Source organism: Anguilla rostrata, chromosome 7 (assembly GCF_018555375.3).
Source record: "Anguilla rostrata isolate EN2019 chromosome 7, ASM1855537v3, whole genome shotgun sequence".
Classification (NCBI taxonomy): Eukaryota; Metazoa; Chordata; class Actinopteri; order Anguilliformes; family Anguillidae; genus Anguilla; species Anguilla rostrata.
The window spans coordinates 8,058,508-8,074,715 of record NC_057939.1 but is presented as its reverse complement, the minus strand read 5'-3'; the positions used below and the strand labels follow the sequence as shown (position 1 = coordinate 8,074,715).

The window sequence follows — 16,208 nt, the reverse complement described above, 5'->3', positions numbered from 1 at the left end:
TTGGTATTTTTTAAAACCTGACCATTGCCTGTTTGGTGTATATTTTTTGTAATATTGACTTGGATAAATTACTGGAAATGATTATTGTGACAGAGAAATCCTGTCCCTTCTTTTTAAAATCATTGACAAAATGAGAGAAATGAACACAGTGTGCCATTCTTTCCACTGTGGAACTGTTGTTACGTAGGGAAAAGCTAACAGTGAATTCTGAATACATTGATACGTGGAACTGTGGTCAGTTCATCTAGGCTGAATAAACAATGTTGCACTGGAGTCACAAGTTCTGCCAGTCCAGCTGTGCATTTAGAAGTATATCACCGATGATAATGTATAATTTGATTTATGCCATTTTAAGGCCCATTGTAATCACTACAGAGCATCTGGAAACTTCTTTTATGGTTATAAAATAGGGTTGATCTTTTTTTTAATTTGCCTTTTTCAGAGGAGTGTACTTCCCAGTGAAGAAGAGGAAGAAGCAGAAGAAGACTTTGAGGTTCTTTCCTTCTTGTTTGGCCCCTATGAAGAGATAAATCTTATCTAGAAATCGATGGCCGTGTTCAGAGAAAATAAACTAGCTGACAGGTTATTGACTTCTGTAAGTATTTTTTTTTCCTGTGGACAGTCCAGACACGGGAGCATCTGCAATCTTTTTTTTTTTTTTTAAACATACCATTTGTTTTCAAACTGTGGCAGTTATATTCCTATGTAGTATCCAGTATATGCTGCTCTATTTTGAGCTCATGACACATCCACAGTTGTAATATGGGAGTGGAGAACATCGAAGGGAACACGTATAACAGACAGCAAACGCAGGTCATCAGAATGCAGGGTCCGTGTGACGCCATTAGCTTGAAAAAAACCGTTTTGCGCAACTGTACCTTCTGCACGCTTGATCTGTGTGTGCGTGTAACAAACAATGGAAAACAACCTGTATGTGGTGGTTATTATCTTGACCAGACATGTAAAGTCCCGCGACTGAAGTTTAGCCAAAGTCAGCAAAACATCTTCCATGGTCAATCTTCCAGGTCAACGAGCCAAGTGGTTACAGTGGAAAGCTTTATGATGCATGTCTCTGAAGACTTATGTCCACACTCTGTTGGTATTGTTGGTTTCTAAAACTTAAATTTTTTTTTTTTTTTTTTTTTTTCAAGCTATGAAATATACTATTGACTTGGATAAATGTGAGACAGAAGGACATCGAACAATGTGCCACAATTTCACAAATCAGATGACCCGGTGACTTCATTTCTGACGCCTGACTGTATTTGGTGACCGCAGGCTATCGCGGGGGTTGCCCCTGTGACCGTCCAAAGTTACAAGGTGGAGAGCCGAATCACGTCCCGGTTCGCCCACACCACCGTCAAGAGCAGCGTGGTCAACTCGGCTCCGCAGGCCCAGAGCATAGCCTTCAACGTGCAGATCCCCAAGCGGGCTTTCATCAACAACTTCACCATGTAAGGCCTCCAGCCGCAGCCGCAGTCTCAGAAGCAGACGGCTGGTTGAAAGTCACGTTAGTTTGAGGGGAAGCTGGCTTCATCCAGCATGCCCTGACGAGCCAAAGTTTCCACGATTTCCCCAGTAAAGTTATCAGACGTCTCGTGTGATCATAAAGGCATTGAATAGCCGTTTTTTTTGTTGTCACGTTTACAGGAACGTGAATGGCATAACGTTTGTTGGGTCGGTGAAAGAGAAGACCGTGGCCAGGAACCTGTACGCCCAGGCCAGAGCCAGAGGCAAGGCTGCTGGCATCGTCAGGTATTACCCAGAATGCAAGGGCCGAAGGACGCTACATATAAATTATATTTGACCCTGGAGCCCAATAACAACATAAAAATATACATACTGATCCCCCCTGTCCAAATAGGTCTTATACTTAAATAACAAACATTTAAAGCAATCTTTATGAGGTCTTACAGGATTGCCAAATAAAACATTTGATCTGGGTCGCCAACGCAAATGGCCAAACTGACCTAAATAAGTGTTCTGTTTCATTCTTGATAGCCCACCCTCAGCCCTACAGCCCTTATCCAGCCTGGAGTAGCATTCATTTGACCTGTCTGGTTGTTGTTAACATTTAAGTCTCTCATCTTCAGATCCAATTCTTTGGACATGGAGACATTTAAGACGGAGGTACACGTGCCAGCAGGCAGCAAGATCGAGTTTGAGCTGCACTACCAGGAAATGATGCAGAGGAAGCTGGGAGTGTACGAACACTCCCTCCACCTGCAGCCCGGCCGTCTTGTTCCTCAACTGCAGGCGAGTGCCATCCAATGAAGTTCGCTTCTTATTGGCAAATTAGAGAAGCCTTCTTTTGATCGTCCAATCCTGAACATTTCTAGTTTTTCCTGTCCAATCACAGTAGCCTTTTTCTGTCAAATCAGGGAGGACAACCTTAAATCTGCAGTCACTCAAAATGAAACAGCGTCTTCATTAGTCTTCTTAGTTAAATGAAAGGGTTGATGGGGGGGTTAATAATGGATTATATGTATGTGCTGTTTCCTTCTGCCAGGTTGATGTGTACATCTATGAGCCAAAAGGCATTTCTTTTGTTGAAGCTCCCAACACACTGGGTGAACAATTTTCAGAAATGGCAAAAATAACAAAGACTAAAGACAAGGTAAGCTGCCATATCAATTAACATGAAATTGCTGGAAGTTTAATGTGCTGCATTGTTGAACATTGGCTTTAACAATGACTGAATGAAACTCTGTACTGAAGTGGACATTTTGGAGCCCTTCGGGCAGTCATGCCCAGTGACTCTTCAACTTGTCAACTTGTTAAAACTTGTCAGTATCACTGCTGCAGATGATTTTGCCTGCTGGCAGGCAGCTCAGTCAAAAAAATGCATTTCATTTAGCTGTCTTTAAATGTGAAAAGCAGGTTGGAAACAAATAAAGTATAAATTTGTCAACAGTTACTGTGATCTGTTAATGTGGCTAAAATCCTTTGCACATCCCACCATCAAATGAATTCTGTAATGACTGGTGGACCGGCTATAACACTGATGTGAGAATCATTCAGCTCTGTCGCACCGTCTCCACAGACAACGTGTTCCACAAATCGGTTTTGTATGGCGATGAAAGCAATTTCTGAATTTTTTTTTTTTTTTTTTGTAAAATTCAAAAGAGCTGTGACTTTGACAGAGAGCTTCTGTTTGTTCCTTACCCCTACAGGCACATGTGGTGTTCAAGCCTACATTGCAACAGCAGAAGAAGTGTTGGAACTGCACCACTAGTGCTGTAGAGGGAGTCTTTACCGTCAAATATGATGTTGAGAGAGACAACAATGCTGGGGAGCTGCAGGTGACCACACACACACACACACACACATGCACACACACTACACTACATTAAACACACACACACACACACACACACACACACACTACACTACACTACATTAAACACACATACACGCACACACGCTACACTACACTAAACACATAAGCATAGAATTGTGTATTCCCTCTTTTGTTATTTAATTTCAAGATGGGTGGTGCGTAACTGAACTGCGCTTCTTTCCAACAGGTGTCCGATGGACATTTTGTGCAGTTTTTCGCCCCTTCCAATCTCGCACCTCTTCCCAAGAACATCGTGTTTGTCATCGATGTGAGCGGCTCCATGTGGGGACTGAAGATGAAACAGGTAGGGGTTCCTCAGTGCGCGGGTAACCATGGTTACACTCATGTGATCATGTGCCCTTCGATGCCCCTCCCACACACTGATAATCTCCCAAACCCACAACCGTCAGCAGACTGCCTCACTCAGCCCTGGTACAACACTGCACTCTAGTGGACACAGCAGAATTCATGAGTTTAATTTAAGGCATGATGATGCCTCCTACTGAGCATTCCTCTTAACATTGTCACCTAGTGGCCAGTGTGTCATACTGCTGTACTATTTTAAATATCGCTCTCGCTCTCTCTCTCTCTCTCTCGCTCTCTCTCAGACGGTGGAGGCTATGAAGACCATCCTGGATGACCTCTCCCTAGACGACTATTTCAGTATCATTGACTTCAACCACAATGTGCGATGCTGGAGTGAGGACCTGGTGGCTGGAAGCAGCATCCAGAGAGATGAGGCCAAGCAGTACATCCAGAACATCAAGCCCAGTGGAGGTGAGTGAGTGAGGGGTAAAGAATGGAGAGAGGGAACACCTCTGATCTGGTGCTCCGAAAATTACAATCAAATGGCAAATGTGGATTGCTGTACAGCGTTGTAATGTATTTTACCACTATATTGTCCAGAATAATATTGTTGCTTATGTCTTGAATATACCTCCTCCTGGTGAGACTAAAAACAAATCTCCACAGAAGTGGGAAGTAAAGTCGTGGATGTGAGGCTATTTGTGGGGGTATTTGCATTATTGTTCTTAATGGGTCCGTGTTGTCTCTGCTTGCAGGCACCAACATCAATGAGGCCATCCTGAGAGCCATTCACATACTGACTAAAGCATCCAACCTTGGTCTCATTGACCCCCGCTCCGTCTCCATGATCCTACTGGTGTCTGATGGAGACCCCACTGTGGGTGCGTGAGTCACAGTTGCACTGACACTGACATTGTCCCAGGCCCATGCTGTCACATGTTAACCTTTCCGGGAATACACTCATTTGTCCATCAGGCATTCACTTCACAGAGTAGAGCAGTCCTTGGATGTATGTTGTGTTGCACCTGCTTTCTTTCCCTCAGTCCTGTTTCTTTTCCGCCTTCCCTCTGATTACTGCTATCTGATGCAAAGCCAAAAAAAGCCTGCAGGATGGTGACCCATCCCTGTTCCTGGAGAGCTGCCGTCCTGTAGCCCAACCCTAACAAAGCACACCTCATTCAACAGCTAGAAATCTCTTTGAGCTGCCAATTTGTAGAATCGGGAGTGCTAAATGAAATGAAAAACAGGATGGAACAGTAGCTCTCCAGGAACAGGTTGGGCAGCCCTGGCCTACAGCTTCTTTTCAGCAAACTGTTGCAAACTTACTTGATGGCAGTCATACATTAATGCAATGTAATGTTATTAATGTTGCAATGCAATGTCAAGAGTCCTTATGTGCAGCATGAATTCCTTTTTATAGGTTATATACAGTAAATTAAAGGTCATTGTAAAGGTCCATTCCATTGCCTTCCCCACTTTTCCCCCTTCTTCCTGTCCCCATTTTGCTTGTCCCTCCATCCCAGGTGAGATCAAGCTGAGTGCCATCCAGAAGAACATCAAGCGTAACATGCGCGAGGAGTTCTCGCTCTTCTCCCTCGGCATCGGTTTCGACGTGGACTACGACTTCCTGGAGCGCATCGCGCTGGAGAACCGCGGGATCGCCCAAAGGGTGTACGCCAATCAGGACGCCGCGCAGCAGCTGCAGGTGCGAGCCAGTCCCCCCCCCTCCTCCTCGTCCTCCTCCTCAGTCTCTGGGGGAAAAAAATGGTTCTTTGGCTTGTCTCTGTAGGGCAGGGGTCCTCAATCTTATCCAGAAAGGGCCGGTGTGGGTGCAGGCTTTTGTTCCAGCCAAGCAGTAACACACCTGATTCTACTAATCAACCCCTTGGAATCTTTGCTAAGCACCTTGATTAGTAGAATCAGGTGTGTAACTGCCCAGTTGGAACAAAAGCCTGCACCCACACTGGCCCTTTCTGGATCAGATTGAGGACCCCTGCTGTAGGGGAACCCTTTTTAGTCCTCCGTGAATCCCTCTAAGGTAGGTGTGTGAAAAGTGTGTAAAAGTGTGTCCCAGACTGAACCATTTTGCCCGACAAAGGAGTCTTGAACTAGATAGGATTCCTCTATGAAGACACACAGGAGCCTTTTGGAACCTTTTATTCTGAGTGCTGCCCAAATCTGGTGCACCCCCCCCTCCCCCTTCCCACACTTGACAGATTACAGGCTGACACATTTGCAGTAACTATTTTCAGTTCAAACAATTTCTTGTTTGTTTGACTATTTCTTAAGAAAAATGAGACTTGTACACTGGTGTACTACACACCTGGGACATTATTTATATGGACTTTTATTTGTCAGTATGACTATAAATATCAGCATGTCACTCGCATATGATTTACTGGGAGTATGAATTTTGCCACCATTAATACGCAGTTCTGGTGTTCAGTGCGACAGCTTGCTCCACGCTTCCCGGTGATTATGTCGTCTTCCACCTCCCATTGCATTCCAGAACTTCTACAGCCAGGTGTCCTCTCCGCTCCTGAGGAAGATCAGCATCCAGTTCCCCGAGGACACCGTCACGGACCTCACTCAGAACGAATTTGACAAGTTCTTCAGCGGTTCTGAGCTGGTGGTGGCGGGGAAGATTCAGCAGGCTGGCATCACCACCCTGCACAGCTTCACCACAGCCTCCTCTGTGAGTGTATATATACCTCAGGGGGGTCGAGTGAGGGCTATCACACGAGGGCAATGGAAGATAATCACATTTTATCGGATTGACAGAAATTATAATGTTACTGACAAAAAATATTGTTGTGTCCACGGTGCCACAGATTTATCCCTGTTGTCTGGTTCTGTGGTGTTTTAATGAGGGATATGACCGAAGGGTCAGGGCCCGGTCATGCTAGCAATATCCATGAATGTACTCCTCTGTTTCTCCCCCCCCCCCATCCCAGTCGAGGATGGACCTGTCCCTCCAGACAGAGGCAGACTGCTTCAAGCTGGACGGGCTCCTCACTCACCAGACTCACTCCTTCGCTGGCTTTGCCAGGCAGATGTGGGCGTACATCACCATCAACCAGCTGCTGGCTGAACGGTGAGCACTCCAGTCGCTCTGGCTTCGTCCCAGGGGACTTTTGCTTTAGCGTTAGCATAAGGGGCCCTGACAGTCCAAACGCCTAGAATGGGCCCTGAATGCTAAGTTGAGTGGTTAACTGCTCATTAGCAGACAGATAGTCATACCCTACACTTGTGTAACAGGTAATGCCACTTTCGACCCGCTGTTTTAATTGTGAGGCTTGCCGCTGTGTGGAAGAACAGGCTGTACGTGGATGGTTGAAATGGATGACTAATGCAGTCTCGTCCATGCAGGTCTCTGGCCCCCACCGCAGCCAAGAAGAGGAAAATCACACAGAGGATCCTGGGCCTGGCTGTGGAGCACCAGTTTGTCACCCCATTTACCGCTCTGCTAGTGGAGAGTGAAGGGGGGCTGGAGAGGGTGCTGGCTGAGTCTCCAAAGGACCGCAAACAGGGCTGCTGTGTAGGTATGTGATCATAAACCGAGGTCTCTATATCTCCAAGTCCTCTAGCTTAGTTCAAGTAGCCCAGCTGTTTTGGGGACCAGAAGTTTGCTATTGAGAGTTTGAATTCCATGTATTGCTTTGGTAATGGAGATTCCTAATGATAAAGGTATGCTGTGCGCATGTGCCACCGTCCTAACACTCTTGTATTAAACTGTGTGTTCTAGCTTCTTTTATTTATTTTGTTAATCTATTTAAGAACATTCAATGGCAAAGGACATTATCAGCAGCTCTTCTCCCACAGGGACAGCTCCTCTGGGTGGGAAGACTCCCGTCCAGGTGGTCCACAGTGTGCCCCCCTGGGCCCAGACACCCACTGATGCCCCCCCGAGTGAGGTGGAGCGTCCTGTACCTGATATGGTCAACTTGGGTAACAGTATTTTGTCTCTGCCTGTTTACACCACAGCCTTGAATCAAGTGTTTCACACAATACAAGGACCACATGCGGACTTGATGTTGCCCTGTTAGAACAGCATGGGTGGTCCTGGGGACCCATAATGTTCTTCCCGTAATAAGCTATATTTAATTTTATAAATAAGAAGCATATTTTGGCTTCTTTAGCATCGCTTTGAGATGCATTTTTTCAATTACAAACCTGCAAAATCTTTCCGCTAAAAAACAGTAACCTCCACTCTGTATTCCACAAACAAAATCACAAATCAGTTCTCCAAAATCCATTTTGTGTGGGTCATCAAGTCAATTTGATATATCCTGCCCACCAGCAAAACCAAAACATAGAAGACTGTTGACAAGCAACATTTTCCCTCATTATAAATCCATACATTGCCCCACTACCTGATGGGAAATGTAGTTTCAGACCAGTCAGTGCATAGTGCTGAAAAATTGCTGTCTGTCTTACACAGTTGACAATGACCCCCACTTCATCGTTCACCTCCCAAAGAGTAACATGGACATCTGCTTCAACATTGACTCAGAACCCGGACACATACTGAACCTGGTGTCTGACCCTGAATCAGGTAAATCTCTACATTTAGATTACAATTTACATTGAGTCATTTAGCAGATGCTCATCTACTTATTGACTTAAACATGCACGTACAAAAAGGGTAACGTTAGGTACAGACCAGAAACAATATCAATTTATCAATGCTACAATTGACAGTAGTCCTTATATAAACCTACAAAATAATATTTAGTGATGTAGCTGGTAAAAGAGAGCTTGAGGATTTCAGTAGTAAATAGATGTGAGGGTGTGGCGTTGCTAATACCATTATTCCTTGATCGATTCTATTTCTATATAACCTTTTAAAGAGTGTTTTGAGGACTAATGGAGGATTAGTCTGATTCTATAGTACACCAGTCTATTTCATAGCCTGTGCTTTTGAGGTGACATTTGTCTTCCCTTTGAAAAGGTGTCACGGTGAATGGACAGCTCATAGGAGCGAAGCAGATGGTGGACAAGAAGCTGAGCACCTACTTCGGGGCCATCTCGGTGTCATACAAGCCCGAGGGAATCAGAGTGGATGCCACGCCCGAGAACATCGTCCTGACCGATGGAAAGGGCAGCCACAACCTGTCCTGGGCAGCAACGGCCGATGCCTCTCTCAGCAGGTACCTGTGCATAGGCCCGGAAACCCAATGTGGCAGGGTCGGTTGACTTCCAAAAAGTGGGTGCTATAGTTAGACAAGAAAAGATCGTTTGGGGGGGGGGGGTGATCCTTAGAGAGTCATCAGAGGTCATCAGAGGATATCAAGATTAAATTTGTGCGCACTAAGATGACCTACAGCCGCAAGGACAGGAGGTATTTTAAATCCTGTTCAAAGAATGAATTCATTTAAATAGGGACTTCACTTGAACTGACTGGCAATGCAATCAGCATTTGCAGTAGTTGTGCAGATTAGTGGAGTCCACTTTTGGGTCAGATCCAACTGAACTGAGGATTTTAGAGATGCCTCTCAACCTGTTGCAGATTGATGCCATGGAATACCATGCAAAACTAAAGCAGCATCCACACAAGGAACCCTGTCTAAATTACATTCACCCTAACCCTTGTGGGATGGGGCCAACTATATCCTGTCACTGTAGAACCAAGTATTTGGGTTTGAATTTGTGTTTGAGGCTTCTTGTCTACCTTTCTTTGTTCAGAGTGAAAGTGTCTATCGTGAAGGACTCTCAAATGACAGTCACAGTCAATGACGAGATCTCTGTGATGGTCTTGCTCCACCGCGTGTGGAAGAAGAACCCAGTCGGTGTGGACTTCCTGGGACTCTACATTCCTAACACCAACAAGTACTCCCCCACCGTGCACGGCCTCATAGGTGAGTTACCCAGAGTCAGGGCAGACCACTCAGGTCTGCTCCTGCCACACTACACTGCTCCAGGTCTTTACCAAAACAGGAGACTCAATCCTTTTCCATCTTCCACTGAAAACAGTCAAACCCAGGAGGAAATGTTGGGTTGGACGCATCAACGTCCATAGCGTAAGCATGGAACATCCAATGGGTGGATTTTAATTGTCACGCACTTGATTCCTACAGAGACATTGAAATGAAGGTCATGCTCAGACATTAAAATTTGGTGTTACCATAGTGTTACCTGCTCTATGGTAATAAGGCCTCATCTTGACAGAAGCCTGGCAATCAGGACTGCTTCACACATGAAACTTTCTGTCTCGATGCTTTTTATTTCCACAGTTAAATATCAACAAGTGTGTCTGTAAATGACGGTGCCTTGTTTATCCTTCCAGGTCAGTTTTCCATTGAACCTGAAGTGAAGGTGTACAACTTCCATGAGGGTGCTGACCCCCTGAAGATAGAAGCCACCATGGAGGTGAAGGGCAACAAACTGGCAGTCACAAGGTATGACGCCAACACCAAGGCACAATGCACAGCTGCTCTTCCCATGCTAGATGATATATTCTCAAGCCCTAATTGTTTTTGGTGTTTCCCACCTACAAACAAGTTATGAAGTCCATTTTCTTTCTTGTCACGATGATGCTGTTGTCCCGTGACCACAGGTGAATGTCTCTGTCCCATCGGCTTGTTTCCCCAATCGTTCTCAAAATGATTTAAGTAAAAGTAATCTTGACAGCTGGTATAATCCAGGAAACTAGGAAAAGTGTAGTTTGATATACAGAAACTAAAATTAAAGGGGGTAGGTTTCACCAGACTGTTCTGAGGAAATAAATGTGAAGAATAGCAAAGCAGTTTTAATATGTAGTTTCCATTATGCTAAAAGAAATGAACAGAAAGGAATGTATATTTTACTATACTAAATCTAATTTCAAGATGGAAGATGATACTCTGTATCACAAGTATACAACATTTTTCATGTTATAATCATCCAAGTGGCATGAATCCCAAACATGTCATGTGAACCAAATACAATGTAAACTGTATTTATGTAGCATTTATTCTGCGCATTTGAGTTCTTTCTTCCTTTGCATGACACAGGGGCTGGCAGAAAGACTACAGGAAAGACAAGAAGCGCGGATCGGACGTTTTCTGCTGGTTTATTCACAACAGCGGAAAGGGCTTCATCGAGGGACATTACAAGGACTACCTTGTTCCTCAGCTGGACAGCTTCTACCAGCAACAGTGAAGCGAGGTTCAGGGCGAGTAATAAAACTGAGCCAAAAAATTTAAGTATGAGGTGTTTGGGCATCTGGGATCTAAATGTTCTGAGGGACAGAAAGGGGTGACATGCATACAAAAGGACTGTGTAAACAACACCACGCAAATACATTTCACGTGGACTCTGTAGGCGGTCCGTCATTGGTTGCCTCAACATGTACACAAACCAATGCCGTCAGTCACAGCTGGAGTTTCTGTGAGCTTGGACCATTGGACTAAAACACGTGTAGCTTCCATAGGTTGTAATCTGGCAAAACAGCGCACCCCCCCCCCCCAACAAAAAAAAGAAACTCCAGTACTGGCTGATAGATCTGTATTTACATTCTGTACACTAGAAATGGCATCTTCCTTTAATTCCTCAGACCTTCTGACTTTTCCCTATGTTTCCACAATAATTATAGCAAACCTGTCCTGATTACTCTGGATAAACATTTTATTTGTTAGCATGTATTTCAACTAGAATGCACAATAAACGATAAAATACAAGACAATCATTCTCGTGGAAGAGGATTCCATAATTGCAGTAATAACTAGGGATTTTTTGTCAGCATCAGACAAGAGTACTTACGAATTTTTAAAAGAATAATGAATAAAAATAACCAACAAAAAAAAAAAACTCTGACACAGTAGAGTTGTCCAAGTTTGGTCATTGAAGTGCCTCTCAGGCCATTTTGGAGAAGTCCTCGTAGGCGATTCCTTCAACTTGCCTCCCTTTCAGACGGCCCTGAGGAGGCGAAAACACAGTAGAGTACAGTATAGCATTTATGGCGAATTTAAGCACACACAAATATAAGCAAAAGATCCTGCACATCGTTTGCATCAGTTTAACACTGCATTTGGAAATTGTAAGAAGCAAGCAAGTTCACACACTCTCTCTCTCTCTCTCTTTCTCTCTGAAACACACACACACTCTCTCTCTGAAACACACACATACCGAGTCCAGAATCAGAGTGGCTGAAAACCGCTTCTCATCGATGCGGTCCAGTATGGCCTCCGTTTGCTTGTAGGCCCCATTCAGTATCAGAACCCGTTTCCCTGGAACAGAAAGAATTACGGGTAACCAACTGAACATTTCATAACGGGAAGGGGCAATAACACGCTCCCTCCTGTTGGGGAGGGGGGTGAGTAACCATGGTGAAGCCTTACCTAGCGCAGGGATAACAGTCTCCAGGTGGCTCTGGTCCAGCTTCAGTTTGTCACCCGAGTCGTTCATCTTCACCACGGCCGTGTACTTATCCTGGACTTCCTGTTACGCAGGACGCAAGCTGTGACTGACCCAGTCACTGGGCATTCCTAATACTGACTTAATGGTCAATAAAACAGTACTATTTCCGAATTTTATGTAATGCACAACCTACACCTTTACATCAGACTGGCTAACACACTCACTGAGTCAACCAGAGCTGGATTTAAAAAGAATGAGTTTTGTTCTCTTATGACCAAGCAGTCACTGAGAAACTTAAGCAACTAATGGGGCGACATAGCTCAGGAGGTAAGACCGATTGTCTGGCAGTCGGAGGGTTGCCGGTTCAAACCCCGCCCTGGGAGTGTCGAAGTGTCCTTGAGCAAGACACCTAACCCCTAACTGCTCTGGCGAATGAGAGGCATCAATTGTAAAGCGCTTTGGATAAAAGCGCTATATAAATGCAGTCCATTTACCATTTACCATTTAACTAATTAAACAAAAAAGGAGTACTGTAACAAATGGTTACTTGTGGAAATTCATGCCGTGACATTCGGTTATGTGAAATACAAAATGAGAGTCCACGCACATTTTCACAAAAAACCTTACCTTGATTACGCCTTTCTTCTTATGGTACTTCTCCCCCAGCTTCTTTGTGACCACCTTAACCACAACGTCCGGGTACAGCCAGTGGTCTGCCCTCACCGACTTCCTCTTCTGTTCCTCCATCTGAAATCAGCAGAGAGGCTAAATCTGAACAGAGGCTCACGCTGGAGAGACGCCGCAGAACCACTCCCACGTCCACCCTACCCTACATAACACGAAATACTCTCACAATGTTGCTACCATGTAGTGACAATGCTGTCATAACATTGACAAAACATTCCAGGAACCTCGTGAGAACATTTTTCTGTCAGCTGGGATATAAGCCGTTGACAACATGCCAAAAGGGTTCTGAGGGATATAAATGTGACCACGGCCGGAAAGAAATGGTACCTCCATGATTTCATCCAGAGCGGACCTCTTCTTCTCCTTGGACTCCGAGTTCTGAGCTGGTGTTTTCCTCTTCACGGAGCCCGTAGCCTGGAGGGCACTAGGGCCCAGGGAAGAACTGGGGGCGGGCAGGGGGTAGATTTTTGGTTACCACAGGCTGACATAGATATCCGAGAGATGATTAGTAACACCTAACACAGGTGTTCAAAGCACGTCTTTTAAACGGTCATGAACCTCGGAAAACATGCATGCCAACAATCGGCAAACAACAACAATACACCCGCTTAATCTTCCATACGCAGCAGAGTCCACAAACATAAGCGAGAATGCAATGATGATATTACCGCCAGTACCTTGATTAGTAATGTTTTTAGTTCTATTAGCTGTGTATCCTGTCTTTAGCCCATCAAGCTAAGTGCATCTCAGTGCTGCAGAACTTCCTCTATTACACATACAGAAGGTGCTTTTGTACCATAATACCGCATATATGACAACCAAACTCAGATAAATGCTGTTTCAAATTGTCATTGTATCATCTGCATATACTGTGCACTAAAACACAAGGATTTTTAAATTATTGTGTGAATCTAAAGCCAGGTGAGATATTACCTTGCTTTTGAGGATGACGCAGTAGAGGAGCAGATGCCCTTGCTCAGATTGAAGGCAACTGCAAGAAAAAAAAAAAGAAGAAAAAAAAACAGTAAACATTACGTTTAAAAAAAAAAAAAAAAAAGTCAACGTGCTGAAGCATGCCGACTGTTGTTTTCATGAAAAGGGAAGAAATCACTCTATACCTTTTTCCTCTTCACTTTCTCGCTTCAGTTCTGTGAACACCGGTGTTTCCTACAAATAAAAACAGACAGCTATGGCACCACTTTGCTAACCAGGTAGTGGAGAGGATGGAAGGAACACATTAGTTGACCGTCTGTACAATCTACAGAATCCATGTACAAGGCCAGTTTTCCCCATAATCACCTCGGGAAGTTAATTTTCCCAATATAAACAGGCCATTTACTACCTCTCAATTGTCCACAGGCCAGCTGCTCAATTGTATCAGATGTGAGTATGGCAGCACTACAACATCAGCGGCGCTTACCTCATCTCTGCCCTCCCGGCCTCGGCGGACCTGCTCCTCGATGAACCTGGCGCTCCTCTCCTCGTCGTCCAGGTCCTGCTTCTTCTTCTTCTCCTGCTCCTCCTGCCGGCGGATGGTCTCCGGGTCGCGGTCGATGTACTGGATGTACCACCCTTTGGGCGTCTCGTCCACTTTACAGTAACCTGCGGGGTCATGGGGTTGTGGCAGTTTACTGGCACACATTCAATGAAGATTTATGTGTAGTGTGCCACCCCTAGTTCCACTACAAATCTAGTGGTATGAACTGGTTAAAGAATGCTCCTGAAAACAAGCATGATATATGCCCCTGATTAAAGCTTCCTGTACAGAAAGTAATAGAGAGTAAAATGAGCCTGCCTTTCTTTCCAAGCCATTTTGTAAAGTCTGTCAGTGTCTCCCACTGGGTGGAGTTCATGTGGATGTGCTCTCTGTCACTGATGTACTCATTGTAGACAATGTTGTTGTGTACTCGCTTGGTCCCTGAAAGAGACAGAGAGAGGGAGAGAGAGAGATTAATCAGAGAAAATCATCAGTTCTGTAAACAAATCCACTGACCAGATCCAGGAAAATACATGAAAATCTGGAAAAATCTCCTAAATCTGAGACGTAGACAATGACTTGTACCAAAACGTCTTCTGAGGAGCTCCACGAAGTCATGCTTGAATTCCCTTAAAAAAACAGACAAAAACAAAATTACATTCTGTGCGATTAATCTTAAACAAACAACAACAACAACCAGTTATACAGAATTGACTCATGGCAGATAAGTAATTCTACATTTGAAATCTTGATTCTTTACCACATAGGCCTACATATTACTGGCTGCCTACTGAAACAGTACTGGAGCTAGTGTTTGACGGAAATAATGTAATCACCCTGTTTAACACAATTTATACTCACTCAGAGAAGTAGTCCATGAACTGGTTCGGGTCCTCCGAGGCCAATAAGAGCTGTCTCTGGTGAGACTCGGACATACAGTGACACTTGAAACCATTCTGGGGAGACGACAGCAATTAAAGTAGATCTTTAATATGTGGCATAGTATGGCATTTTATAGATTCATACTACGGAGGCACAATATGGAAACTCTATATTTGTCTGCCCGTACTTTCCAATAATGATGCTGATACTTCCGGGTTATATTATAACACAGATGTGATCTGCAAATAAGTGTCCCCATTCATGGAAGAAGCAGACAATAATAAATAAAAACTCTTATAAGCACATTCATGCAAACAACTCAAGGTGCTTCACACAACAACAAAAAAACATCTAATGCATCGCCTCTCTATCTAATGCATGATTTTTCGCCATCAGACCACTATATAGGCCATAATCTTAACATAAGCCAATACCAATAAGTAATTGTCGGCGTAATTGAAAGTATCTGCATCTCTAATGCATAATGTAGCACAACACAGCATTAACAAGCATACTGTATAATAAAAGTACTAGCTAGCGGCTTGCTAATACGCCATCACATCAGTAGTGTAATTACACAGATAACACATACTACAAAAACATAATACATTCCAAGACAGCTAACGGTAGCGATATTAGCCTAGTTCAGTAGGTAGATGTGTGTTAACTGGAAACGCATTATCGATACTAAACATCGATCCGTCTAGAGAACTTTAGAAAAAGGCAAACATTCAGGGAGGCTTCAGTAAGTTCCTGTTACTAAGCTAGTTTAGCAAACGAACGTTATCTAGCAAACAGGTTAACATAAACTTACATAACAAGCTCGACTTCATTTAGCTAACAAGGAATAATGGAACATCATAACTTTAGATCACTTAGGCTGGGTAATTTACCTCATCTCGGCACTGTTTTTGGCACATTTGACAATACCACCGTAGTTTTTGAAGACCTTTGGCTTTTATCCTATTGCCGATCGCTTTAGGGCTTAAAAATTCTGCCTTCCCCATTTTTAAATCTACCTGCCCTCCGAAGACAGAAACACAGAGGCGAAAAAATCACTATTTTCTATCGAAATTCAAACAAGAAAATGAACTCCAACCAGAGACTCCAACACGTTACAGGTATTATTGTCGTCCATTAAACGCGCTCTCTGTGCTCCGTGATTGGCTCAATAGGTTT

General features: G+C 44.1%; 2 protein-coding genes across 3 annotated transcripts in view; one reads left to right on the top strand and one right to left on the bottom strand.

Moving 5' to 3' along the window:
* Window positions 1–11,312, top strand: part of itih2 (inter-alpha-trypsin inhibitor heavy chain 2) — a 13,261-nt gene extending 1,949 nt beyond the window's left edge. Inside the window, exons 4-22 of the mRNA XM_064342608.1 lie at window positions 443–493; window positions 1,279–1,454; window positions 1,651–1,755; window positions 2,094–2,256; window positions 2,510–2,617; window positions 3,174–3,302; window positions 3,528–3,644; window positions 3,949–4,117; window positions 4,402–4,527; window positions 5,170–5,351; window positions 6,156–6,341; window positions 6,601–6,740; window positions 7,016–7,188; window positions 7,469–7,594; window positions 8,088–8,201; window positions 8,598–8,796; window positions 9,332–9,504; window positions 9,933–10,044; window positions 10,639–11,312. Of these exons, the coding sequence (XP_064198678.1) occupies window positions 443–493; window positions 1,279–1,454; window positions 1,651–1,755; window positions 2,094–2,256; window positions 2,510–2,617; window positions 3,174–3,302; window positions 3,528–3,644; window positions 3,949–4,117; window positions 4,402–4,527; window positions 5,170–5,351; window positions 6,156–6,341; window positions 6,601–6,740; window positions 7,016–7,188; window positions 7,469–7,594; window positions 8,088–8,201; window positions 8,598–8,796; window positions 9,332–9,504; window positions 9,933–10,044; window positions 10,639–10,786 (2,697 nt within the window). The 3' untranslated portion in view covers window positions 10,787–11,312. The remainder of the gene's footprint in view (window positions 1–442; window positions 494–1,278; window positions 1,455–1,650; window positions 1,756–2,093; window positions 2,257–2,509; window positions 2,618–3,173; window positions 3,303–3,527; window positions 3,645–3,948; window positions 4,118–4,401; window positions 4,528–5,169; window positions 5,352–6,155; window positions 6,342–6,600; window positions 6,741–7,015; window positions 7,189–7,468; window positions 7,595–8,087; window positions 8,202–8,597; window positions 8,797–9,331; window positions 9,505–9,932; window positions 10,045–10,638) is intronic.
* On the bottom strand, window positions 11,234–16,196 carry kin (Kin17 DNA and RNA binding protein). 2 transcript variants are annotated; one of them, XM_064342610.1, is made up of 12 exons: window positions 15,923–16,196; window positions 15,009–15,103; window positions 14,733–14,776; window positions 14,461–14,588; window positions 14,091–14,267; window positions 13,789–13,837; window positions 13,604–13,661; window positions 12,998–13,112; window positions 12,611–12,730; window positions 11,965–12,064; window positions 11,753–11,853; window positions 11,234–11,542 (listed from the first exon to the last, which is right to left on the bottom strand). In XM_064342610.1, exons 1-12 carry the CDS (start codon window positions 16,034–16,036, stop codon window positions 11,480–11,482), a joined length of 1,164 nt encoding a protein of 387 aa, XP_064198680.1. In that variant the 5' UTR covers window positions 16,037–16,196; the 3' UTR covers window positions 11,234–11,479. The 2 variants fall into 2 exon arrangements, with proteins under 2 accessions (XP_064198680.1, XP_064198679.1); XM_064342609.1 differs by having other exon boundaries at window positions 14,091–14,272; window positions 14,466–14,588; window positions 15,923–16,194.
* Between the last annotated feature and the right edge of the window lie 12 nt (window positions 16,197–16,208).